General features: G+C 44.9%; 1 protein-coding gene across 1 annotated transcript in view; it reads left to right on the forward strand.

Moving 5' to 3' along the window:
- Positions 1-238: 238 nt before the first annotated feature.
- LOC136628715 (zinc finger protein 585A-like) overlaps positions 239-27,702 on the forward strand; it is a 56,784-nt gene continuing 29,320 nt past the window's right edge. Inside the window, exons 1-4 of the mRNA XM_066604816.1 lie at positions 239-529; positions 867-1,046; positions 1,129-1,252; positions 4,194-5,569. Of these exons, the coding sequence (XP_066460913.1) occupies positions 452-529; positions 867-1,046; positions 1,129-1,252; positions 4,194-5,569 (1,758 nt within the window). The 5' untranslated portion in view covers positions 239-451. The remainder of the gene's footprint in view (positions 530-866; positions 1,047-1,128; positions 1,253-4,193; positions 5,570-27,702) is intronic.

Consider the following 27,702-nt stretch of genomic DNA (forward strand, 5'->3'; position numbering starts at 1 on the left):
ACGTACATGTACTACCTATAGCTCTAAGGGGTTAAAGGATTCCAGCAAATGTTTTTATAAAATTCCTTATTAAATGAATTCCTAATAAAGTATTTCTAAGGTTCTCCCACATTAAATGCTGCTATTAAAAATCCTACTTGTCCCTCACAATACCGGCGCTCATCCAGCTTTATTAGCAGATATAATAGCAATTGTCGTTGGGCGGTGGGGATGAGAAATGGCTGTAGGAAGGGGTTAAAGGGAGGCTGTCCGGAGGATTCTGCTGCCCGATGTCACACATACATCCCAACACGCATGTACATTGCAGACATCTATATTGTGCGCTAAAACACTGCAGCGCTCAGAGAAAACCTTGTAAAAAGCAGCTGAACTTGGAGATGTTGGTTTTTGTGGTTTTTACATCGGTTCATATTGTTTCCATTCAGGTCCCTACAGGACTGATTCATCAGAGATGGAGAAGGACAGAAACAAGATGGCGGAGAGTGTATTCAACCTCACCCTAGAGATACTCCTCCAGCTGACTGGGGAGGTGAGAGAATCTGATGATGTCATATTGCATCATTCGTATCTATAGTAATAACAGATGATGTCACTGGAGAGGGGAGAGATTCTGATGATGTCACATTACATCATTCTTATCTATAGTAATAACAGATGATGTCACTGGAGGGGGGAGAGATTCTGATGTCACATTACATCATTCTTATCTATGATAATAGCAGATGATGTCACTGGGGAGGGGAGAGATTTTGATGATGTCACATTACATCATTTTTATCTATGGTAATAACAGATGATGTCACTGGAGAGGTGATGGACTCTGGAAATGTCTGTAGTGATATTTATCAATGTCTTCCCATATACAGGATTACACAGTAGTGAAGAAGACCTCTAGTGATGGCTGTCGGGCCCTTGTGTGTGATGGATGGAGAAGACCCCTGAGCCCAATCATTGGGCCCCCACCTCACCCCCTGATACATGAGGACATCAATGTACAGAAGATTCTAGAACTCTCCAACAAGATGATTGAGCTGCTGACTGGAGAGGTGACACTGCAGGGAATGCTGGGACATTATACAGTAACAGCACTGGAGGCTTCTGGGTGATGACTGTATATTGTGTTGTCAGGTTCCTATAAGGTGTCAGGATGTCGCTGTCTATTTCTCCATGGAGGAGTGGGAGTATTTAGAAGGACACAAGGATCTGTACAAGGAGGCCATGATGGAGACCCGCCAGCCGCTCCCATCACCAGGTAATGGGTGTATTTAGCAGGATTATAGCTGTGGAGGGGTGATGTGGGGCATGTGCCCCTGGTGCTTGTAGGGAGGAAGTGGGGTGTGAGCCAGGCAGGACACTGTGCTAGTTGGATTAGTAGAGCCATTCACTACACATTTGTTGATTATATTCAGTATAATCAGAAGGCCTACATATCACCAGCACACATTTAGGCCCCCTGCACACGGGTGGAAATTCCGCAACAGGATTTCCCGCAGAATTTACACTTGTGGAAGCTGCCATAGGATTGTGTTAGAAAATGCAATCTTATGCAGACGGCCGCGATTTGTCAGCGTGAAATCACGTGCGGAAAACAAATCGTGGTATGCTCTATTTCTGTGTAGGGCTCACACTCCCCGGCTGGCAGCTCCGCTCCGGCATGTGCCGGCTGGTCGGCAGCCGTCACATCAAAGGGCCAGGGCCGCGCTGGTCCCTTCAGGGGCTTGGGTCGGGTCCCGCTGCGAGAATTCTCGCAGCAGGATCCGACCCGGTCATCTCCAGGCATCCTTATTAATTGCTGATATGTAAGCATCCCGGTCCTACAGTGACACTAGTCAGCGACTATATGGCGGATGACTGCTATATCAAACAGAATGTGTCTACAGAAGATCTCGGCTCCACCAGCCCCCCAACTATCCCCACCGTCTCCTCCGCTTTGTAATTAGTTCCTGCAGGACCGGAGGAGGAGGGATCTGGCATCACCGGTAAGAGCTGCTAGGTTGTATCTACAGAGTGGGAGTTCTGCTTGGTGGGACTTGTAAAATATCATTGTCTGCCTTTATTGTTCTCTTAGTTTCATATTAGTAATTCGTAGAACCCCCCCTAAATTGGTGAAGGGCTCACCAGTATGGCTATGGCTACATGGAGACTCTGACCACAATACTATTCTCATTGGGATGTAATGGCGGTCAGTACAGTTGTATCGCAGTTTGCTGTGACCCTACAATTACATGAAGCCCGTCTAGTTTGGACCTCTTGTAATTGTCGGGGCGGGGGGCAAACTGCAAGCCACAATGCATTCCCCTTCACAGAAGTAGTGGATGAGAGTGGTGTCGTGGATATCACCTATCTGGGTGTCAGGAAAGCCTTTGTACAGTTTCACATAAAGATGAATCTCTGAGCTCTTATTGGCTGCAGTCCCTGTGACGTCCCATAAACCGGGCAGGACTGCAGCTGTAAATTGTCAGTCATTGATGCCTCCAACCTACCATCTGGGTTAGGGGCCATTTTATTCATCTTTGATTTGCTATTTATCTTTTATTTCTCCTAGCAGCTATTAGGCAGGCAGGGGAATGTATTTATTGTAAGGATTCTATGGAGCACAAAGAGTCTTAGAGGCTGTACTGATGGGCGATGAAGTTATTTATCACATATCTAATTGCACATTATCAATTGCTCAGTGAGAGTCTAGTCTTTCATCCCCCAGTGGGTGTAATCAGCACTGAGGAGTGTGAGCTGGCAAGACCACCAGCCTCTTGTGTACCTGGCTTTATTATAAGTCTGACAGACCATTATTTCCAAGGTTTGCTCCACATTAATACCCAGAGTAGAGGACATTGATACTAATTTTTCTCTATCCCCCCAGCTGCCTGTATTTGGTATACGGGAAATAGCTGAGATCTCAGGAAAATTGTGTAATCATCTATTATTTATAGCACTGGAAAGAAAGGCTCTGTGATACTAGTGCAGAGGGATAGCGGTTCCTGAGGAACTACCCTATCGGTAGAGAAACGTGTCGAACCGAGCCGACCCAATAGGAATAATTTCCTGGTTACAATTGACATTCCATCTCAAAATCAAACTCATAGAGATTTCTACCGCGCCCGCGACCCTTACATGAGAAGTCTTGATGGTAGTGCATTTATGTAAACCATCTGTACATCTATGACTTGTATATGTGAGGTCTAGATGGTAGCGGTTTATGCTCACAGATAAGCGATTTAGTGACAGTAGCGGATTTCTGATCGGTCTGTCATCTAATCCCGTTAATTGTTCTGACTGCGGTTCTGGTTGTTGTAAGAACCTGCAGTCTGTGTTTGTAGCCAATAACATTTTAATGTATACTAATAAAGGATACATTTTAGGTATATGTCTATTCTGTGAAGGGCCTTTTCCTTTTGGTTACAATAAACTTTTTCTGCCCCAGAGCATTTATTTTGCAGCATGACAGGGAACTATGAAGTGTATAGGCTCCAGGGTCATACAAAGAAGCCATGGGGCCCCAGAGCAATACTCAGAATGCCTCCCTGCCCCGGCCTAGTCCTGGTCTGAGGTGACAGAATATAGAATTACTGTATGTACCAAGCTGTCTTATAGATGAGCAGTTCTGTATTTGCTGCACACCGTGTGTTACTGACATCCGGCTTCATGGGAGATTTTATATGAGTTCTTTATGGAAAACCAGAAACTAATGTTGGTGCAGAAATGGCCGAACTCCATCTGAATGGAATATACTATTCCTGTAGCTTGGGCTCGGAGATCTACCGGGGACAGGAGCCCGGGGCTTGTGGGGGACTCTGCTGCAAGTTACTTTTCATGACCCTTTTTCAGACTCCCCAGGACCCCCATGTTATTGATGAAAACCAGAATTAGTTACTTGTAAGTCCCGATTCACAGCTGTAGTTTTTGGTGATGTTTTCTGCACTGACAATCATTTGGTCTTTAAGTGAGCTGCAAACCAAGCGCCTTCTATAAGTGAATGATCCTCACTCACTTGCTCTGTCAGGACTCGTGTTTACATGGACAGACAGTTGTTCGTAGTGGCTCTTTTCAGTGATTATTCTAGCCACTGTGTAAAAGCACCCTTAGATGATGATTACCTTTTTCTACATGACTTGTTATTTGCACAGAAATGTTATAAAATATCAGGATCATTTTAAGATCTAGAATATGAAAAAAATCAACTTTATTCTTGGCAGATGACGGTACCGGGAGCTCAGGGGGACGTCTGATATCTGCAGATTGTAAAGCAGAGGATTGCGGTATCACACGAGATACATATGAAGAACCTGCCATTATCCCAGATATCTCATCAGCCCTTCACAGCAAAGATCCATCATCTGATTCTCTTATACAGGCCCCCTCTTCTGATCCATCACAGACTGATAAGCAGAATAAATGTCACAGAAGGAGAAAATATCAAAGAGCTGACAGAAAGGAGAAGCCATATTCATGTTCAGAATGTGGGAAATGTTTTGCAGTGAAATCACTCCTAGTTATACATCAGAGAATTCATACAGGAGAGAAGCCGTTTGTATGTTCAGAATGTGGGAAATGTTTTGCAGTGAAATCACGTCTTATTAGACATCAAAATAGTCACACAGCGGTGAAGCCGCTTTCTTGTTCAGATTGTGGGAAATGTTTTGCAGTGAAAGCACTCCTTGTTGATCATCAGAGAATTCACACAGGAGAGAAACCATTTTCTTGTTCAGATTGTGGGAAATATTTTACACATAAATCAGCCCTTGTTACACATCAGAGAATTCACAGAGGAGAGAAGCCATTTTCTTGTTCAGAATGTGGGAAATGTTTTACCTGGAATTCACATTTAGTTATACATCAGAGAATTCACAGAGGAGAGAAGCCATTTTCTTGTTCAGAATGTGGGAAATGTTTTCCATGGAATTCACATTTAGTTATACATCAGAAAATTCACAGAGGAGAGAAGCCATTTTCTTGTTCAGAATGTGGGAAATGTTTTACAGCGAAAACCTTCCTTGTTACACATCAGAGAATTCACACAGGAGAGAAGCCATTTGTATGTTCAGAATGTGGGAAATGTTTTACATGGAAATCAGCCCTTGTTAGACATCAGAGAATTCACACAGGAGAGAAGCCATTTACTTGTTCAGATTGTGGGAAATGTTTTGCAGTGAAATCACACCTTGTTACACATCAGAGAACTCACACAGGAGAGAAGCCGTTTTCCTGTTCAGAATGTGGGAAATGGTTTACACAGAAATCACTCCTTGTTATACATCAGAGAACTCACACAGGATCGAAGCCGTTTCCCTGTTCAGAATGTGGGAAATGTTTTACAGTGAAATCAGCCCTTGTTAGACATCAGAGAACTCACACAGGAGTGAAGCCATTTACTTGTTCAGATTGTGGGAAATGTTTTGCAGGGAAATCATACCTAGTTACACATCAGAGAATTCATACAGGAGAGAAACCGTTTGTATGTTCAGAATGTGGGAAATTTTTTACTCGCAAATCACATTTACTGCGACATCAAAAAGTTCACACCAGAGAGAAGCAATTTTTTTTAAACCTGTCTTGTCAAACTACAAAACAGGTATAAAAAGTAAAGTGACATGTCATACACAAGAAAAGGGAAGCAATTCAGAGCAGTAAGTGATGAATAAGAAATGTATGTAATTACCAATAAACATCCATTATCCGGAAACAAATATAATCCAGATAACCCGCCTTTATATCCACCGTGTACATAGAATATTTCACACTGATACATATAACTGCGTCTCTAAACTTGTGTCTGACTGTTCATAAAAGTTTACTTGTATAACTTACATGTTTGTATTTGGGCCAATCTTTCTTTTTCCTTTTAGATGATGTTTCCTCAGAACTGATGGAGATGAGGGAGAGCTGGTACCCATTATGTGTATAAGTAGTGAGGGGAGAATCACTGCGGAGCCCGGCTTGGTTGAATTTGAGTGTTTTGAGAATGATCCTTTCATGGATGATAATGGTAAGAACCGTATTCCACCACTGAGCCCAGCAAGCGCGTCTCCCCTCCATCTCATCACTATAGAGTCATATACTAGGAAGAGTTGCACACAGTAATATACAGCTGTGATCACATGGGAAAGGTTCTACAACTTCAGTGTAACATATCAGACTTTACTTATACAGGACTATACAACTTGGGGCGCACAGCCCGATAAAACAAACCCCCTACATGTTTCACAATCAGATGAGCTCTGAACACTCCAGATTTCAGGAGAGCCAAGAGTTTTATACAGAAGTGACAACTTGGGAAATCTGCTGCGACATAATAGTCCATATCAGGGTGCAAACATTTACAGATCAGGTAGATACTGCCAACAGGAATACATGAGATCTTACTTAGACTTCAAGCCTAACAGAACTCGGGCGCACATCTCCGTAATCCAGTAAGACTCACGTAGGAAAGGTTTTCTGTGCCAGTCACCTCCCTTAGAGGGAGGATTAACCCTTAGAAGACATATTGAATGGTTTTGGATGAAATGTTGTGATATTCAGGCAATATGGGTTCTTTGTACATTATAGCCATTTCCTTCCCGGGGAGGGGATTGGACAGGAAACTATTGGTACATGAGTTTCCTGGATTATGGAGTTGTGTGCCCGGGTTCCCTTAGCCATGAATTCTAAGTCTGATCTTATGTATTTGTTCTGACAATATCTGCCCGATCTCAGATTTATATTTTCAATTTCTGTGGTGATTGAATGTAAATGTTCACACCCTGATATGGACTATTGTGCCGGACCGGCTCTTCTAAGTTACCACTTATGTATAAACCTCTTGGATCACTTGACATCTGACAAGCCATGACTAAGAGCCTACCTGAGTTGGAAAGGTGTAGGTGGTTGGTCTTAATGGGTTCTGCACAAAGGCCTTTCCCTTATTCACTAAGCTCAGTCTTTGCCACACGCTCCTCTAGATGCTGAGGCAATAGTCAGACAGTGAGGGGCGCTGCTAGTAGCCCATCAGGATTCTGTTGGGTGATTATAAGGAGCTGATGAGAACCAGTGGCAGCCGCAGGCCTGGCAAAGCCCTCCAAGTCAGCTAGAAGCATGGCGTAATATATCAGTTATACCCGGACAGCCAATAGTGTTTTGGAGCTTTGCAGGTCTAAGGTTTCTACACAACATAGAAAGGGTTCTTTACTGTAAGAGCAGTGAGACTGTGGAATTCTCTGCCTGATGATGTGGTGCTGCTCACTAGAAGAGTACAAGAGGGGCCTGGACAGCTTTCTTGAGTGCAACAAGATTCTCAGTTATAGTCACTAGTTTGCTTCAGAGGGGTCGTGATCCCGGGATCCCTGATCTGGCTGCCAGACTTCATTGGGTATATTTGCCTTCCTGTAGATCAATATTGGGGTAATAGGCTGAACTCCGTGGATTTACTATGTTTCTATGTTTTGTTACTATTTATTGTATCGCTGCGATCAGAATCTGTGGTAAAGGATAACATTCTATATAAATTATACCAGCATGACAAAGTAATAATGCACCAAGTGTGGAAATGCTGGTTTTATTCACAAAACCTCTCAGTAGGGGCTTTTACCCACTAGAGTTTTTTTAACGCTGTGATTTTTAATTTTTTTTTTTTTACTGCAAATGTCAATGGGACTTTCTAATGTTAAAATCTCAGAAGAACAAACTTGCTATTTCCCCAGTCGTCTCCACGACAGCACCAATTGAGATTGCCTCCTCTTGGTAGGACAGGAACATACTGAGAGGTTAAAAGCTCCCTCCCTTCCCCACTTTCCTCAGTGTCTTCCTGTCCTGCCAGGAGGCAGGATCTCTGAGAGGAGCTGGTGGAGAAGCCAGACAGAATTACTTACAGGCGGATCGGAGGGCAGTGGGTCAGCCTGTCCTCCCTTCCAAGCCAGACGACTCCCGGGCCGCCACATGGGGTGGTAAACGCCGGGCCAGGTACCTCCCGCGGCGGCCCATGGGGGGTACAAAGCGGGAGCCTCAGTCCCTCTCCTCCTCCCGGCAGAAGTTACAGCGCGGCGCTCCAGGAAGCCCTTTGACGGCGGGGGGCGGGGCGCCGCGTCACCTGTCCAGCGCGATGACGTCATCGCGTCTGCATCAAGAGCGGAGGGGGCGGGGCTTAGCGCAGGAGCGCGAAAATTTAAAAAATAGGAACCTGAGAGAAGCCAGAACAGCACTACAGGTCGCAGGGTGTCTGCAGCACCGGTACAGCAATGAGTGCTCCAGCCCCTGAGACAGCTGAAACCTCAGCCTCAGCGGCCATAAGTAGCCAGTGCGGCAAAAAATACAATGCAAATATCCAGTGTATTGTGTATGGAAAAATTGCATATTTACCCGCAAAAAATGCTTTGTCAGGGGGATAAAAAAGACATCCCCCCCAGAACAAAACTTAGAAAATGCGTGGAATGCGGGACGAGACTGCCAGCCACGTACCAGAGGCCTCTATGCAAGGCGTGCGTAGCTAGGCTAGTCAGAGAGGAATCAGGGGGGATTCATGAAGGACGTTAGGAAGCTGGTGAAAGAGGAGGTTAGATCAGCCCTAACGTCACAGCCGGCGCCGCCAGCGAAACGCCAGAAAAAGGCGTATGTTCCCGACGAGCCTTCCGACTCCGAGTTCTATCGGATCGGATCGGAGCAAGAGGAACAGGCGGCCGAGGAGTCCTCAGACGATGAGGGCCACAAAAGATATTTATTCCATCAAGACGACTTAACGGAATTAATTAAGTCAGTCAGGGCTACACTAAAAATGGAAGAGCCCAGAGAGCCATGTACTCTACAAGATGAGATATTCGGGGACTAGGGGAGAGGCGCAAGCATACCTTCCCTGTCCACAAGAATATCACCAAAATAATCCAGAAACAGTGGAGGAAACCAGACGCAGGCTCCTTCTCAGCTAGAGGGGTAAAAAGAAGATACCCATTCAAGGAGGAAGTTTGTGCAAGCTGGGAGGAGGTACCTAAGGTAGACGTCCCGGTGGCCAAAGTAGCCAGGAGGACGACCCTTCCCTTTGAGGACGCCGCACAGTTAAAAGACCCCATGGATCGCAAAGCGGAGGGCCTTCTAAAGAAATCATGAGAGGCAGCGGCAAACATACTTAGGCCAGGGATCGCAGCCACTTGTGTGGCGCGGACCCTGGGGGGTATGGTTAGAACAGCTGGAGCTACACCCAACCAATAAGACGCCGAGGGAACAGATCCTAAACTCCCTTCCGATCCTGCGCATGGCAACAAACTTCCTAGCGGACGCTGCGGCCAAAACTGTCAAACTCTCGGCGGAGGCTACAGCCCGCTCTAACTCAGCCAGAAGGGTGTTATGGCTGAAATCGTGGTCAGGCGACCTAGCCTCAAAAAATAAGCTGTGCGCCCTCCCGTTCTACGACCAGTTTTTGTTCAGACCGGACCTAGACAAAATTCTAGAGAAAGCGGCCGACAGAAAGAAGGGGTTTCCCTGAAGAAAAGCCACAGAGAGAGAAGTCCTTCTTCCGGGCTCCAATGCAGCAGCCCGAGGCCTACCGAGGCAAGGGCAAGACAGGCCGCTGGAGTTACCCCAAGGGGGGCAGAGGAAGGAATATCCTCTTCAACCCCCACCAGGGGGAGCCGAAGCAGAGACCCTGACGCCATCCCCGTAGGGGCAATCTGCAAGGGCCCATGGATCCCAAAGATCTTACAGCAGGGATACCAGATAGAGCTGGTGTCCCTCCCCAGAAGGAAATTCATTATCACGGGAGGCTCAAAGCGACAGTTACACCTACTAAGGCAAAGCGTGCGCGACTTGCAACAACTAAACGCAATATCCCCCGTACCGCGAGACGAGGAAACCCAGGGCCATTATTCCAGGCTCTTCCTAGTAAGAAAACCCTGCGGGAAATATCGGATGATAGTAAATCTGAAACCTCTGAACACCTGTGTCCGATACAGAAAATTCAAAATGGAAACCATCTCCTCAACGATAAAGTTGATTCCCAGAGGAGCCTACATGGCATCCATCGATTTAAAGGACGCTTATTTCCACGTACCGATCCACAAGGGGTCCTGGAAATACCTAAGGTTCGCAGTGGACATGGGCAAAGGAATAGAGCACCACCAATTCAGATGCCTGCCCTTCGGGATATCCTCAGCCCCCAGAATCTTCACCAAAATTATGGCAGAGGTAGCCGCCTACCTGAGGAAAATAATCGGTCCAGAGAACTCCTAACGAAACACCTGGAGATAATGCTAGAGCTTCTCCAATCATTAGGATGGATCATAAACTGGGAAAAATCCAGCCTAGATCCCAACAAGCAGAAGACGTTTCTGGGAATAACGCTCAACTCAGAATCGCAATGCCCCTGCCTACCCGAGGAAAAAATACAAAAAATCCGAAGGATAGTCAAAACCTTCCTACGAAGACGATTATGCACAATTTGGGAAGCAATGTCTCTCCTGGGAAGCTTGACATCATGCATTCCAGGAGTGGCATGGGCCCAGGCTCACACCAGAGCCCTGCAAGCCTTAGTCCTATCCACGTGGGACAAAAGGCAGTCCTCTCTAGGAGCAAGAATGTATATCCCAAGCGCAGTGAAAACATCCCTGTGTTGGTGGGCATCCCCAGAGAACCTGCGGAGAGGGGTTCACTGGCTACAAAACCCAGCCACTCACATCACAACGGACGCAAGCGCCTGGGGATGGGGAGTGCATGTGGGGAACCATTTCTTTCAGGGCCCATGGCCTCAAAGGACAAAAGAACAGTCCTCAAATTACAGAGAACTACAGGCAGTATGGCAGGTTCTACAGCAGTTAGGGAACTCGCTACAGAACCGGCATATAAAGATACTGTCAGACAATATCACCACGGTCGCCCATATACGACACCAAGGGGGCACAAGATCTCCCGCCCTGCAAAGCATCACACAGAAAATTTTTCACTGGGAAGAGGGCCGGATCCTTTCGATCACGGCAACCCACTTGAAGGGGACGCTAAACCAAAAAGCGGACTTCCTCAGCAGGAGGCAAATAGACCCAGGAGAATGGTCCCTCTCCCTAGAGGCATTCAGAATCCTGACCAACCGGTGGGGGACCCCACAGTTGGACCTGTTCGCAACCAGGGAGAACACCAAAGTAGGCAACTTCTTCTCCATTGGATAGCGGCGATCGCTATTTTTACCGGAGGCCTCCGTATTTGCACCCCGACGCAATTTTCTTTCATGAACGTTCCCGGATTCTGCGCATGCGACCGCCGGCAAAACACCGGACACATGCGCAGGAGTCGGGGAGCCCAGGAAACTTAAAATCTCCTTGCTCCCAGCGACCAACGGCCGCCAAGAGCCTGGAGCAGTGACGGGTGGCCTCGTTAGGCGGTCCCCGGTCACGTGAAAAAAAGGTAGCGATCTAACATAGGTCGGTCTCACATGACCAGATAGGAATAATGGATTCCGCATGCTTCTGATCCGTGGTAATACGCAGATCAATCTCATTGGATTACACAATTCCGCTCACATTAGCGGGTTGGAATTGCGTAATCCACTCTGCAGAAAAGAGAACGCAGCAGGTTCTATTTTACCGCGGATATCAGCAACACAGAGCGCATTGTGCTCCATGGTCGCGGATATACCCATGCGCAACTACCTTGTATACGGGCTGAGGGTACCCGTGTCATCGCTAAGCGACGATGCGGGAAATACAAACAAAAAAAAGGTACTGCGCATGACCGCCTGTGTGAGTAGGCAGTTATGCGCAGTACATTACGCGGCCATATGCAGGGTCATAGCCGGCTCACAGCTGGGATCCGCTGCGGGCCTCGGCAAGCGGATTCCACCTACAGCCATGTGAGCCCGGCGTTATTCAGACCGCTACCTGTAATAAGCAATTTACAAGAAGCCCCGGGAACGTTCGCCTTCCTACAGTTCCAGGAGCAGCTTGTTGAGCGCCTTCTGTGTGAGACTGCCACACCTCATTAAGCTTACGGAGACTCACAGTGCTCCACTTTTTACACCCCATACCCGCCACTGAAGTCAAAAAATGACCCCCAAAAAGCATGAGGAGGGGGGATACACGGTTTTATAGCCCCATGTACCCATCCCAACCAGCCTCCGTAATTACCCCTGTCTTTGGAAATATTACACAGTTCACATTATTACTTTTATCTAAGATTTGGGGAACGCCGAAAAGGGCACGGAGGGGGGGGGAATATTTTTTTAAAGTGTCAATTTTTATTCCGTACAAGTGGGCAATGGGGCCTGGAATGTATTCAGTTGTGCCCTGCAATCCAACGGGTGTTCCCTCCATTATAGGCCTTGCCATGTTTCCTGTAAGTAGATTAGGGCCACAATGGGTAGGTTTCTGAACACGGGACAAATGGGGGTATCCATTTTGGGGTGAATGTCTTCATTCCTATGTACACTGTACAAAAAAAACCTGTTTTTAAATTGACAAAATTGCCAAAGAAATGAAAATCGTAATTTTTTCCTTCTGCTTTGCTTAGATTTATTCAAATACTGTGTGGTCAAAATACTCAGTACACCCCTAGATGAATTCGTTAAGGGGTCTAGTTTTTAAAATGGGGTCATTTGTGGGTTTTTTTTTATCATTTTGGATGCTCAATGGCTCTATAAGTGGGCAATGGGGCCTGGAATTTATTCCGTTGTACCCTGAAATCCAACGGGTGCTCCATCCATTATAGGCCTAGCCATGTGTCCTTTAAGTAGATTAGGGCCACAAGGGTTATGGTTCTGAACACGGGACAAATGGGGGTATCCATTTTGGGGTGAAAGTCTTCATTCCTATGTGTGCTGTACAAAAAAAACTGGTTTTTAAATTGATACAACTGCCAAAAAAATGAAAAATGTTTTCCTACTGCTTTGCTTCGATTTATTCAAAAATTGTAGTGTAAAAATACACAGTACACCTCTAGATAAATTCGTTAGGGGGTCTAGTTTTCAAAATGGGGTCACTTGTGGGGGTTCTCTGTCGTTTTGGCCGCTCAAGGGCTCTACAACTGGGCAATGGGGCCTAAATCACCTTCATGCTAAATTTCTGTTCTGAAAGCCACCGACTACTCCTTTCATTTTGGCCCCATTGTGCATCCAGACAAAAGATTAGGGCCACAATAGGTATGTCTCTGAACACGGGACAAACAGCGGTATCTCTTTTGGGGTGGAAGTCTTCATTCATGTGTGTGCTGTACAAAAAAAACTGTTTTTAAAATGACACAATTGTCAAAAAAACGAAAATCACAATTTTTTCCTTTTGCTTTGCTTGAATTCATTCAAAAACTGTGGGGTCAAAATGGGCAGTACACCCCTAGATAAATTCGTTAAGGGGTCTAGTTTTCAAAATGGGGTCACTTGTGGGGGCTCTCTTTGGTTTTGGCCCTCAAGAGCTCTACAAAAGTGCTATAGGGCCTAAAACGCCTTCAAGCTAAATTTATGTTCTGAAAGACACCGACTACTCCTTTCATTTTGGGCTCCGTTGTGCATCCAGACATAAGATTAGGGCCACAATGGGCATGTTTCTGAACACGGGAGAAACGGGGGTATCCATTTTGGTGTGTAAATCCTCATTTTCATGGGCTCTATAGGAAAAAAATATGTCTTTAAAATGACATATTTGCGAAATTGAATTAATTCCTGAAAAAAACTGCTGGGGTCAAAATACTCATGACACCCCTCAGTGAATATATTAAGAGGTGTAGTTTTTAAAATGGGGTCATTTGTGGGGGTATCTATTATTCTGACACTTATGAGCCTTTGCAAACTTGGTTTGGTGCAGGAAAACAAAGTGTTCCTCAAAATGCTGAAAAGTAATGTAAAATTTGTACGTCCTCTAAATGGTTAAAAAAAAACACAAGTTTTTCAAGTGTGCATTCAGAATAAAGTAAACAGATGGAAATATGTATCTTATCAAAAAATTGTACAGTATGTTTGGACATATTTGACCTATTACGGTTGAAAATGTGAAAAAAATGACAATTTTTTCAAAATTTTTCCAATATTGGTACTTTTAATAAATATACACAAATTATATCGGTCTCTTTTCACAACCTAAATGAAGTACAACATGTGGCGAAAAAACAGTGTCAGAATCACTTGGATATGTAAAGCCTTTACGGAGTTATGCTACGTTGAACGGCGCATGTCAGATTTCCAAAATTTGGCTCCGTCACTAAGGCGCAAACAGGCTTCGTCACTAAGGGGTTAAGCGATAGGATTGCACAGAGGGGATGGGAATTTTTCATTTTTGGATATGGACCCTTTTGTAGTGTAACAGGCGGTTACTGTCCACTTAAAAAAATGTTTTGGTAATAATTCTCCCTTCTTCGTGACTCACACTAAATAGTCAATAGATCAGAGTCTTGGCCGGTAAATGTAGGATTCCAGTCATTAGTATTAAGGTACGGAGTAAAATGTAAAAAGACCTGTGAATGTAGCGTCTATATAAATTCCTATGTGACCAATGGTGCTGGGATGATATGTGTTTCCTTACAAACTCTCCCACATAGGGGATTGTGGAACTGGGCAAGAAACACATACCCATTGCAGCGGCCATTGCAGCGCCCATCGCAGCGCCCATCGCAGCGCCCATCGCAGCGCCCATCGCAGCGCCCATTGCAGTGACCATTGCAGCGCCCATTGCAGCGCCCATTGCATTGCCTTTTGTCTGTTTCTCACTCGATTGACGATTGTTCAAATTCTTACTGTTCAGTATAAATGAACGCTGTCGGTTACAAACTGGTTTTTCCTTTTTTTTTTTTTTATTACTGTAATTTTTATTTGAGATTTTCATATTTTACAATAATGTAATAAACATTTAACTGAAATGCGTCCCAGTCTCATTAATATGTAACAAAAGCCAATGATATAGATTGGGGGGAAAGAGAGGAGAAAACATGTCTGAAAGGCAAATTTAGAGCAGTCTTCTCTCTTAGTGTCCCGGTCCAATCTTGAAGCTAGACTGTTAATTGGGAGTAACAGAATACTAACGGCCTGGCCAGGGCCAACCTGAATTTAGGGGGATATAGGGCAAAATATAGGGAAAGGGGGGAAGGGTAACTTCAGAGACGGGGAGTTTTTCCCATGGGGTGGACACTGCAGAGGACAGTCTCGGGCTATAGGATGGTGATTTAGTAGGCATTTATTCTTCTTCTTTTTTACAGGGAGGTTAGGAATCTATTTGCGAGGGAAGGGAGTAATCTAGCCATGGGGTCCATATTATCAAAACTTTCTTGAGCCTATTGGCTAGAATGGAGGCCACCTTTTTAATTTATTAGATACCAGTCCACCCTGGAAGGAAGGAGATTAGTTTCCTGGAGTTGGGGGTTACTTATGTGTTTACTTAACAGCGCCACCCAAGGGTTTTTGCATATATTGTGGCCTGAGTATATTAAGACGTAAACTCAAATCTGTAGCCTCCTAGCCCGAGGACAGGACCACAGATGTGGAGCATATCTCCCGAAACTAAAGATCCACGGAAACAGTGGGGAGAGCGTCCGGGTATTGCATGGGCTACTCGATCTGGGGTTAAGTACCAGCGGAGCAATACTTTAAATGAAGTTTCTAGCATTAATATATTTCTGGTGCTACTGTTAGTAGACTCCCATATCTGAACCCAATCTTCCTGAGAGAGAGTTTCGCCGAGGTCCTTTACCCAACGCACTATGTATGGTAATTGTGTACGATAGGGGGAATGCACCAGTCCCAAGTAAATCTGCAAAACGAGGCCTGCTGCGGGTGGGTATTTATAGCAATATCTCTCAAATGGAGTTGAGGTCAGTGGAGAGCTCGTGTTCGTAAGGAGAGAGGATATATCATGTTTTAGCTGCAGGTATCGGAATACGTCTGAAGGCGGTAAGTTAAATCTCTTCTGTAGGATAGGAAAAGGGGTGGGTCCATTTATTGGAAGCAAATGATACAGTTTGATGAGGCCTGACTTGTCCAATTCCCAAACGATTGGGGCGATTCCATTCCCGGCAGAAACAAAGGGTTTTGTAAAAGTGGCATAAGATGTAGATGAGGAGATATTAGCTTCCCTGAATACTTTATAGAGTCCCAGATATGAAGGGAGTGGCTAATGATGGGATTGCTGATTGGGGGCCTATGTTTGGGTGGTATCCATAAAATGGAGTCGGTAGTATGGGGGTGTATTTCAGTTGCTTCCAAGGACACCCAAAGAGGAGTGTTAGAGAAGGAGTGCAAGAGAGCTAGCGGAGCCACCTGGTAGTATTTCAAATAATTAGGAACTCCAAAGCCTCCCTTCCGTCTGTGTCTATATAAGGTGGATCGCGAGACCCTTGGGACCGAGTCACTCCATACGAATCAAAGGGACATCTGCTGAAGAGTCTTCAGCATGTATCCAGGTGCCCGTATCGGGAGCGCTCTAAAATACTATAATAATTTAGAGAGAAGTGACATCTTTAAGGCATTAACTCTCCTGAACCAGGAAATGTGGTATCGGCTCCAACTCTCCAGGAGTACCCTTGTCTTGCGGAGGAGGGGAATGTAATTTTGACTATATAAGGATTTATAGGAGTTTGTCAATTGGATGCCCAGGTAGCCTAAAGAGCCTGTTGCCCACTGAAAGGGAAAGTTCATCTGAAGCAAATCTACTGACTCGGGAGATAGCGTGAGGTTAAATGCTTTGGATTTTGTATGGTTAATTGTTAAGCCAGAGATTTGACCCGAATCTGGATAGTTCTGCCATTAGGTTGGATATTGTAGTGTGTGGGAAAGATATGTGAGCATTAGCAGATCATCTGCAAACATTGAGCGTTTGTGGTGAACCGAAGCAATTCCGATCCCCTTTATATCAAGATTATTACGAATTTTAATAGCCAGAGGTTCTATGGCCAGGATGAAGAGTAATCGGGACAGTGGGCAAACCTGTCGTGTCCCCCGATGGATCGGGAATATATCGGAATAGAAGCCGCTATAACGTACAAAGGCCCTGGGGTGGGCATATCCGTAGCCATGAGAGGAACTCTCCAGGGAACCCTCACCGGTCAAGGACCAAGAATAGGTATTCCCAGCCAAAAGTGTCAAAAGCTTTATCTATGTCTAGGGATAGAAGCATTGCTGGGCTACCTCTGGTTCTACAGAGGTCGGTGAGGTGGATTACTCTTCGAATACTATCAAGGGCCTGGGACAAATCCAACTTGATCTTTACCAACTAGTAAAGGAAGGGCCATATTTGAACACGCCGCTAGGATTGTGGTGAGAAGCTATATGTCTGTTTATTAAGGATATGGGGGGGGGGGGGGGGGTAATTTTGTTTGTCTAACGAGTCTCTATCTGGCTTGGGTATTATTGATATAGAAGCCAGAAGGGCTGTCTGGCCGATTTGGTGACGGTCTCTGCTAGATAAGAGCACAGAATTGGTGAAAATGTCTTATAATACAGGGCCGAAAAGCCATCTGGGCCAGGTCTTTTATTGGTCTTCAGTGCTTTCATGGCATTTGTCACTTCTTCTTGGGTAATTTTAGATGCCAGATTGTCAAGGAATGTTTCTTCAAGTGTAGATAGTGGCATTTCTTGGAGATAAGAGGAGATTTGGTTTATAGGGAGGGAACATTGTTGTGAGTACAATTTGACTAGGAACTTCTGGAATTCCCGCGTTATTGTGTGTGGATTTGCAGTGACTTCATTTTGGTTTGTACCTAGCTTGTAAAAGGAATTTATGTTGGGATGTGAGTGAAATCTGAGGGCTAGGGGCGTGGAGGGTTTATTGTTGAATACATAATATCGCTGACAGGACTAACGCAATTTCTGTTCTATTGAGCTAGTAAGGCAAAGATCCAGTTCAGTTCTAGCTCAAGATAATGCTTGGAGATTTAATTTTAGATGGGTGTTTTTTTGGCTACCTCTTCAAGCTGAGAGACTGGTTGTTCTAATTTCAGTTGTTGTGACATGCCTTCCTGTTTACTGCGGGCTGCTATTTGTATTAGATGACCTCGAATCACTACTTTGTGTGCTTCCCAAAGAGAAATGGGGGAGGAGGCTGAGGGACTGTTAATATGAATGTATTCCTCCAGTTGTGGTGTTAATAGGGATACAACCTCAGTGATTGATAAAAGTGAGTCGTTAAGAATCCAAGATGTATTTGTGGGTTTAGACACCAAGGAATTACAGGTGGTGGACAGCGGGCTATGGTCAGACCATGGGACTGACAGGATTTTAGACTGCAGTATTTGAGGTACAAAGGTGTCAGGAACTACAATCTGGTCTATTGTCCTGTATAGGGAGTGCGGAGCTGAAAAGTGTGTACAGTCTTTAGTGGTTGGGTTTAGTTCCCGCCAAGTATCTACTAAGTGGTATTGCTGAAGGAGGGACTTAAAGTTGTGTGAGATTGCATGTTGGGGCAGCGGAGGTTGGGCTAGGAGAGTGGTAGAATTCCTATCCAGCCTCGGGTCAAGAATTCAGTTTGAGTCATAGTAGAGAATTTTAGTGTCTGTTTTGTTGGCCTCAACCAATTCGAAAAGTTTCATGAAAAATTGAATTTGCCTTGAATTTGGAGCATCGTAGGAGATGATGGTTACTGGAACATTTTGGATGGAGCCAGTTAGTAATAGGTAATGACCCTCTGGGTCCACAATAATGGAGACATGTGTGAAAGGAACTGACACTGAAGCAGATGGTGACTCCCTTGGTTGTGGTTGGTGCTTTTGCTGATTAAAATGTGGGGTATTGGGGAGAAAGCTAATGTAGGGGAAAGTTGGCGGAGAAGTGGGTTTCTTGCAGGCATACTATATCTGCGTTTCTGCTCTTGTAGCATCAGAATGTCTTTGAATGTTTTTGCAGGGAATTAAAGCCCTGTACGTTGTGAGAAATTATTTTTAGGTCCATGGGTGGAAGGAAGGAATATGAAGAGTGGAAACTGTCTCAGAAACTCCACCCCATGGGAGGAGAGGTTTGGGGGAGCAGGGAGAAGGAAGAAGCAGGGGGAAACGGTGCGGCCAACGAATACGATTAATTCCGGGAGCGATGGGTGGGACTGCCTTAGCGGCAGCAACTGCTGGACTCCTCATTGTTACGGGAGGGTTTACAGGTAGAAAGCCACATTGGCTCCGAAATGGGGTGGTTTACATTGTTGATGGCTAAAGATAGAAAAGGTCGGAGAAGACCCTATGGGGGTTAGGGAGGGTAAGGGAGGAAAGCAGACAGGAGGAAGAGAGAGGGAAGCTGACCAAAAGAAAAGAACAAAGCAAAGAACAAAACAAAACCTGACAGTGATACCTGAACGTGACTTGTTGTAGGTATCAATCTGTTTAGGAGGTGCACTGTTCCAATCTCCTAAAGATTTGTTGCCAGGAGTGTCTGTCATATCTCTTTCACCTTGTCTGTTGGATGGGAACTCATGAGTATTGTCGTGAGGTGATTTTAACTTATTTGAATACAAGGAGATGCTTACAACAGGTGAGAAAGAAAGAGTCGGCAGAAAAGTTTGACGTCTTGTTGTCTCAAAAGTCTTTCATAACCACGACTCCAGGAGATTATGGATCATTTCAGGAAGTTGCCGCATTTTTCCCTCTGACTCCAGGTGTAGGTTTTGGAGGTGAGGGGGATGTAGGAGATGAAGCTGTGGAGCCCGGCTGAGGAGGAGGTTGTTGAAGGGTTAATTCTTTGAAGCAGCGTCGGGCACCCTCAGGAGATAAAATAGTGTGCACTTTATCTTGAAATGAGAAAGGCCGCCTGCACACGAGCGGAAATTCCGCGGCGGCATTTTCCGTGAAATTTCCGCTGCTGGAAGCCTGCATAGGATTGCGTCGCCAAACGCAATCCTATGCAGACGGCCGCGATTTGGCCGCGCGGCAAACAAATTGCGGCATGCTCTATTTTTAATAATTCAGTTTGGTTTATATTTTGCTTTCTGTTATTAGTGACTTTCTCAATACCACAATAACTGACGCCCTCCAATGTCTGTGAGAGTTCCTCAATAAAGTGCTTCGTTATACCAGAATGACTGATATTGGCATGTTTTATGTGTCTTACATGGTCTGTTATTCTAGTCCTTAATTTGCTCATAGTACATCCTATATATTGAAGAGTGCATAAATTACAGGAAATCATGTATATTACGTTTTCCCAATCGCAGTTAATATAATTATTATTCCCCAGTTTAATATAATGAGTAAATTTATTATTTTAAACCTTATATAATATTGAATGTTATCGAGGTCAATATAATCTGAGAAGCAATGCATATAAGTGGCAACTCCCATAGGAGCGGGGAGCCCAGGCTTTAGTGCTTGTGCTCAGGGATATGTAAGGGTTAATTAACAGCTGAAAATGTAATAAGATTACTATTTAAGGAAGGAAGTAACATATTGTGAATGAGGTGATCAAGACCTGAGAAGGTTGAAACGTGTCCTCAGGACGTCTGTGTTCTCCTTGTTATGATGGGCACATACTGAATAAAGAGAGGAGAAAGCTTTTATCTCGATGCGTCCGAGCTCCTATCATTTAAATGCACCTCCTCTTGGACAGTGTAGATGGTGCCAAACCGGGAAACAACTGATAGTCAGAGCCCTGGAATGTTAGATCGAGCAGCACACATCCATTGCTCTTTAGTGCTGTGGAAGTGGAGTTATAACACAATGTCCCTTGGGGAGCCGTTTGGGTTTGGTGCTCACAAAGCTCTATGAACTCTATCGAGGTCCAATCGATGGATTGGGATGCTGGGGCAGAGCTCCTGGAACAGCTCCGTCACTGTGGATTGTAGATCTTTGATGGATTCAGGGACTCCACGGATGCGGATGTTGTCCCGACGGGCCCTATTTTCAACATCTTCCAACTTATCATGAAGAAAATGTATCTCTTCGTGGAGTTGCTCTTTCTTTTTTTGTGGGAGTCTAGGACTATGGTGGCATTATCCATTCTGTCTTCAAGAGCGATTGTCCTCTGGCTGAGCTCTCGGATTTCATTGGAGAGCTTAGTCGTTATTTCGGAGGAGGTTTTGGACAGCTCCTTCTGTAATAATGTTTGTATTTGGGCTAAGAGAATTGCTGGCAGGATGGAGGTAGAACACTCTGAAGGGCTATGGTTAGGACTCTCAGTGTTGGTATTTGATGGAAGCTATAAGTCCTCCATCGACGAACGAGATGTTTCATCATAGAAAATGGAGGCCTCCTGCAGTTTGGAGGATTTTTTAGCACTCTGCTGCGAGCTTAGGCTATTTTCCGCTGCTCTGGGTTGAATGGGGTGCATGGCTGCGGTGTTAGAGATAAGTAGGCTAAAAGATGCTTCGTTCGGGTTCTTGGGTAGGGTCGGTTTTAGGGTCTTTCCGGAGTTGTGACCACCTTTCGGAACCGTATGTGGCTAGCGTTGCATTACTAAGATTACATTCTATTTAGAAACCAGAGTCTCTTTCTTGAAACGCTTTCCGTAGGATGCATGAACATTACACACATACAGCTCTGCTACATCCACAATACACATACAGTACAGGAGCATGTACATTACACACATACAGCTCTACTACATCCACAATAAACATACAGTACAGGAGTGTGTACATTACACACATACAGCTCTTCTACATCCACAATACACATACAGTACAGGGTCGTGTACATTACACACATACAGCTCTGCTACATCCACAATACACATACAGTACAGGAGCGTGTACATTACACACATAGAGCCCTGCTACATCCACAATACACATACAGTGCTGGAGCATATACATTACACACATACAGCCCTGCTACATCCACAATGCACATACAGTACAGGAGCGTGTACATTACACACATACAGCTCTGCTACATTCACTGTTAAGGATCGCTGCACAGTCACATAACCTTTCAGGCCTTGGTTTTCAAATTAGTCCGTACCTGGATGCACCAGGGAGACCAAGAACTAGACACAAAGAGTCAGTTTTCAGTTTTCCTCAGATGCGCGGAGATGAACCACGACAGGTATACTAGTTCTCTCCTTGCATAAGGTAGGCGTACTGAATGTTTATTACCTTTGTATATATTTTTTAAACAGGTAAGGAATGGGTCATTACTCACAGCGTTAATCTCATTGGGTTAGAAAAACATTCTGAATCATGCATTGTTCAATGATTGCAAAGCGTGAGAGCCCATGGAATGTCCTTCAACATATGTTTCTTTTCCCGGCGTTATCTAGCCCTCCCTTGTGATTCTAGACGTAATGTCTCGTTAACGCAGTCAGTTTTTTTTCCAAACCTCATGGCGTGGGGGAGCTTCTTCTGATAGCAGTTGTACATCTAGCACCCAGACTTGGTTTTCTCAGAAGAAGAAAAGCAAATCATTAACGACCAATGACGTACCGGTACGTCATGGAGCGTCGGGGTATGTATGAAGAGAGGTTGCGATGCAACCTCTCTTCATACAGTGCGGGCATCAGCTGTTTATAACAGCTGACATCCGCGGGCAATAGCCGATCGCGGCTATTAACCATTTAAATGCCGCTGTCAATTCTGACAGCGGCATTTAAATCCCCCGAACGATGTTCGGGGGTCCCGCACGCCCCCCCCCCCCCGCGGTGAGATCGGGAGAGCCGTGCATGTGTCATGGCAGCCGGGGGCCTAATGAAAGGCCCCGGGGCTGCCTTAGCAGACTGCCTATCAATCCGTCCCCGTGGGGTGGCTTCATAGGCTGCCTGTCAAAAAGCAATATGACGTAATGCTATAGCATTACGTCATACCGCAGGAGCGATCAAAGCATTGCATCTTAAAGTCCCCCAGGGGGACTTCAAAGTAAAGTAAAAAAAAAAAAAATCAATAAAGCTTTTTTTTAATTGAAAAAAAAAAAAAGTTGTAAAAGTTTAAATCACCCCCCTTTTGCCATATCTATTATTAAAAAATCTAAATAATAAATTAAAAATATGTATTTGGTATCACCGCGTCCGTAAAAGTCCGAACTATCAAAGTAGTGCATTATTTTTCCCGCACGGTGAACGTCCTCCGAAAAAAAAATGAAGAACGCCACAAATGCATTTTTTTAGTTACCCTGTCTCCCAGAAAAAACGCAATAAAAAGCGATCAAAAAGTCGTATGTATTCCAAAATGGTAATATCAGAAACTACAGGACATCCCGCAAAAAATGAAACCTTGCTCAACTACGTCAACGGAAAAATAAAAAAGTTATTGCGCGCACAAAATGACCGCAGAAAATAATTGAAAAAAATTTTATGTCTTTAAAAAAAAAAAAAAAAGAGGAGTATAGTAAAAAAAAACCTATACAAGTTTGGCATCGTAGTAATCGTACCGACCCATAGAATAAAGTTATCATGTCGTTTTTGTTGCCATTTGTGCGCCGTAGAAGCAAGACGCACTAAAAGATGGCAAAATGTCGGGTTTTTTTTTCATTTTACTCCACTTAGAATTTTTTTAAAGTTTTTCAGTACATTATATGGTACTTTAAATAGCACCATTGAAAAATACAACTCGTCCCGCAAAAAACAAGCCCTCATACAGCGACGTGGATGGATAAATAAAGGAGTTATGATTTTTTTAAAGGGGGGAGGAAAAAACGAAAATGGAAAAAGAAAAATGCCCGCGTCATTAAGGGGTTAAACACTGTACCGAACCTCTAGCTCTAAACTTGTTTCTGTTTTGCATTGCTGTTTTACTACACACAAGCTTATTTACATCTTAGAATGCCCAATTTTGTATCTAGCGGCCATTTTGAAAAAGATTCTTCCATATTATGAGCCTGCACCTTCTCAATCTCCCCTAGAAACTCTCAAAATAAACAATACCTTATAACTTCTACAGGACGGGGTAAGGTTTGCTTTCCCTATTTCTAGCTTATGATCTATGCCCTACCTATCATTGTTGGTCAGCTGTCCAAGGGCTAATCCCTTCCCTGACAACTAATCCTAACTAAATAAACGCAAAGACCTGATGGACACAGAAGGGACCTACAACACACATGCTATTCTATTCTAATGGCTGGGAGACTAGAGTGGTCACCTCTGCTTCTGCTGAGACAGATCCATAAGGGGACAAATCGCTCTGTGGTATCATAGGCATATAGCCATTGCCTGGGGTCTCTACATCTACGTATGCGGGAGCGACAGGTACCATCTAATCTGTAAGCCTAGCACAGGAGCGGTTTAGGCCGCCTGCACACGGGCGAAAATTCTGCAGCGGGATTTCCGCCGCTCAAAGCCTGCATTGGATTGCGTTAACAAACACAATCCTATGCAGACTGCCGCGGTTTGGCCGCGCGAAACCTTGCGCGACAAACAAACCGCGGCATGTCCTATTTCTGTGCGGGGCTCCCGCACAGAAACATCACTCACCCTGCCGGATCCAACCCGCCCATCTGCAGGCGGCCTTATGCAGGGCACAATACAGACAGAGAGTAGCAGGAGTATGACAAGAGTAACCAGAATCCCTATTCCTATCTGTATCAGGAATTGTTTCCATTGTCTGGTCCATGCAAACCACTCATCCCAGGGGTTAGTTATCCCAGAATTAAACTTCAGCACTTCTGACAATGTGGCCAATTTCTTTATTGCGATAGTCACTTTACCTGTGGGGCCTGTGTTATCTGGAATATATGTACAGCAAGTCTCACCAATCATTTTACAAACACCCCCTTTCTCAGCTAGTATCATATCCAGAGCCATTCGGTTCTGGAAAGTCATGGTGGCTGTGGGGCCTAATTGATCAGCAAGCCCTTGAAGAGCATCTTTTGTGTCGTTGACAAAGCGCTGTTGATTGTAATAAATGTAATTGATCCAGTCTACATTTTTGTTAGTTGTCACTATTCCAAATAGAGACTCGAAACCAGCTTTCACTTGGTCTCTGGCTTTAAATTCATCTGGCACCCACCCTAGGTACCCCTATGGCATCTATGTACACGTAGGGGTCGAAACTGCCTCCAGGGTTTGTGACCTCTCTTTTTCTGCGTGAGATGCGAGAAGGGCTAGGGTCTGTAGTCTCACGGTCAGGATTTAGGATGTGTAATGGCCTTAGGGCCTTAGCAAGAGCGCATTCCCCAGTCCCATCGCCCATCAGACGTGTTCTGATCTTCCCCTCTCCGCATATCCAATATATGTCTCCTAAGGAGAGCACTTAGTTTTGAGCTGAACTACCGTCTTTCCGGGTCCCACAATAATCGTCTGTAAAATTACCTAGGAACCTCCCATTGTCATAATTGGTGTAACAGGTGTAGTTGCCCGGATATACTGTAATTGGTTCAGTATTTCTAGCCTTGCCTGTAGTCAGAGGATAATCCCTTTTCCACTTCTCACACTCTGTCTCCGTTGTAGTTTTATTAGTGTACAGGCTGAGGAAGCATTCCTCCTCGTCCTGTGGGATGTTCAAAGGGACCGTGCCCAAATGTGGCCTGGCACTACCACACACATAACAGTTTCTGCATTGTACTTCATCCATTCCAACCACAGATTGTGATCAGAGAAACCTGCTACTATTGCCATTGTGTCCTCAAACGTGGGGTTGGCTATAGCCCAAACGTGATTTCTCTGTATTTTGGGCATTATGAGATTGTTGTTGTGTACTGGTGCTTCTGGGGTAGGTGGAACCCAATTAGAATTGTTAAACATATCTGCTAAATAAAATGTCCCATGCATTTTCTTATTGGAATATCCAGACACCTATTTTGAATTTGCCCTGGTCCTGAGGGCCAGGGTTCTCTATTGTTAGTATGTGGGGCAGTTGGGGGTTCCAATGCTGACAGGTGTCTGCCGGCTTACTAAGTGTCATGCGGGTTATTTGAGAAGCTACAGGCTCATAATATGGAAGAATCTGTCTCAAAATGGCTGCTAGATACAAAATAGAGTATTATAAGATGTAAATAAGCTTGTGCGTAGTGAAACAATAATTCAAGCAGAAATAGCTTTGCAGCATGAGATACGGTACAGTGTGCAATGATTTGTCTCTGTTCTTTTTCTGAGAACCAAGTCTGGACGCAGTTGTTCTCTAAAGAAGCCCTCCCACACCTCCATTCGGAGACTAGAACAGAGGAACTGAGTGTGATTTAGGTGGCTGTAGTACAAAGTGGATACAAGGGTGGACCAGGGAGGACCAGATAACGCTGGGAGAAACAGACATTTGAAGAACATTACATATATATTCTCACACTATGCTGATTGCTGAACAATGGATGATTCTTAATGTTTTTCTAACCCAATGAGATTAAGGCTGTGACTAATGACGCATTCCTTTCCTGTATTAGAACTATACCAAAGTCAATAAACACTCAGTGTACGCGCCTTAAGCAGAGGGAGCTGTATATCTGCCATGGCTCATCTCTACGTATCTGAGGAAACTGATAACTATCTCCGAGTGTAGTTCTTGGTTTCTGGGATGCATCCAGGTAAGAACTAATTTGGAACCCAAGGCCTGAAAGGTTATGTGATTGTGTAGCAGTCCTTAACAATTAATGATTTCCCAGATCCATCCTTTCTGTTCATTGCACTCTCTGCTTATACCCCAATCTGTACCGGTGCTCCATCCCACTGCTCCCCTATATTCACAGTTCTGTCCCCAGTAGCTGTCTGTCACACATATGTACGTGCTCCGACTGTTCGCCTGTCCGTTAAACATGTCACACAAGGTGGCCCCCATGGCCGCTCCTCTGGTACACAATTTCATAGGGACCACTGTGCAATAATCAAGCTTATAGGTTACTACTTTAGCATTGGACGAATTATACCAGAACACTGGACTTGTTCCATTCCAGGTCACTACTACCTCCGATCCGCTACTCTCAGCCTTGGGATTGTGTTGGACACATTCAACGTTTATAAGACAGAGTAATAGAACCACCGTCAGACTCCCACTACCCCTCATGTTTGTGCAAGATCGATTTCTTACAATGTGGGGCATGTATCCAGGAACCTTTCCCTGCTACCTTGACCGCAGTGGGCGTGATCAGGACCACCTGGAACGGCCCTTCGTATCTCACATCTAGGGCTCCTTTCCTGATGTGCTTCTTTACATACACCCAATCCCCTGGTTGGATGGAGTGGGTGGCCTCATCTGTGGAGGGATCTGGAATGAAAGAGGACACTGTAGCATGCAGGTTAGACATCTCCTTAGCCAGAGTAATCACATACTGCACATTTTTATTATGCATCTTTGACAGTTCTTGTTTGTTGTGTTCAAAGTCAATGAAATTGGCCCTTGCCCCTACCCCAAACAGTATCTCATATGGGGTCAACCCTGAGTGAGTGAGGGGGGGGGGGTGTCTGACATGGTACAGGGCTATTGGTAAGAGTTCAGTCCATGGCAGGGAATTTTCTTGCATTAGTTTTGTCAACTTGTTTTTTAATGTGCAGTTCATTCTCTCCACTTTGCCACTGCTTTGTGGATGATACGGAATGTGTAGACCCTGTCCAGCCCCCAACATCTTGAGAAGATCTCCAAAGATTTGTGCTGTAAATGCAGGTCCTTGATCGCTTTCAATCACTTCCGGGATTCCATATCGGCATACAACCTCTGTTATTAGTTTCTTGGCTGTTACAGTGGCCATGATGCTTGAAACTGGATAAGCTTCCGGCCAAGACGTGAACATGTCCACCACTACATATTTGTATTTGCCTGATTTGGGCAACTGTATGTGATCAATTTGAAGTCTCTGGAAAGGGTATTCAGGTTTTGCCAGATGCTTGGCTGGGACGTGTACTGGCTTTCCTGGATTGCAGCGTTGAGAGACATCACAAGCCTTATTCAGGGCCTTCAGGGTCTTCATAATGCCCGGAGCATAGTACACCTTCTGGATCACTGCCCAAGCTTG

The sequence above is a fragment of the Eleutherodactylus coqui genome, chromosome 5 (assembly GCF_035609145.1).
Source record: "Eleutherodactylus coqui strain aEleCoq1 chromosome 5, aEleCoq1.hap1, whole genome shotgun sequence".
NCBI lineage: Eukaryota > Metazoa > Chordata > Amphibia > Anura > Eleutherodactylidae > Eleutherodactylus > Eleutherodactylus coqui.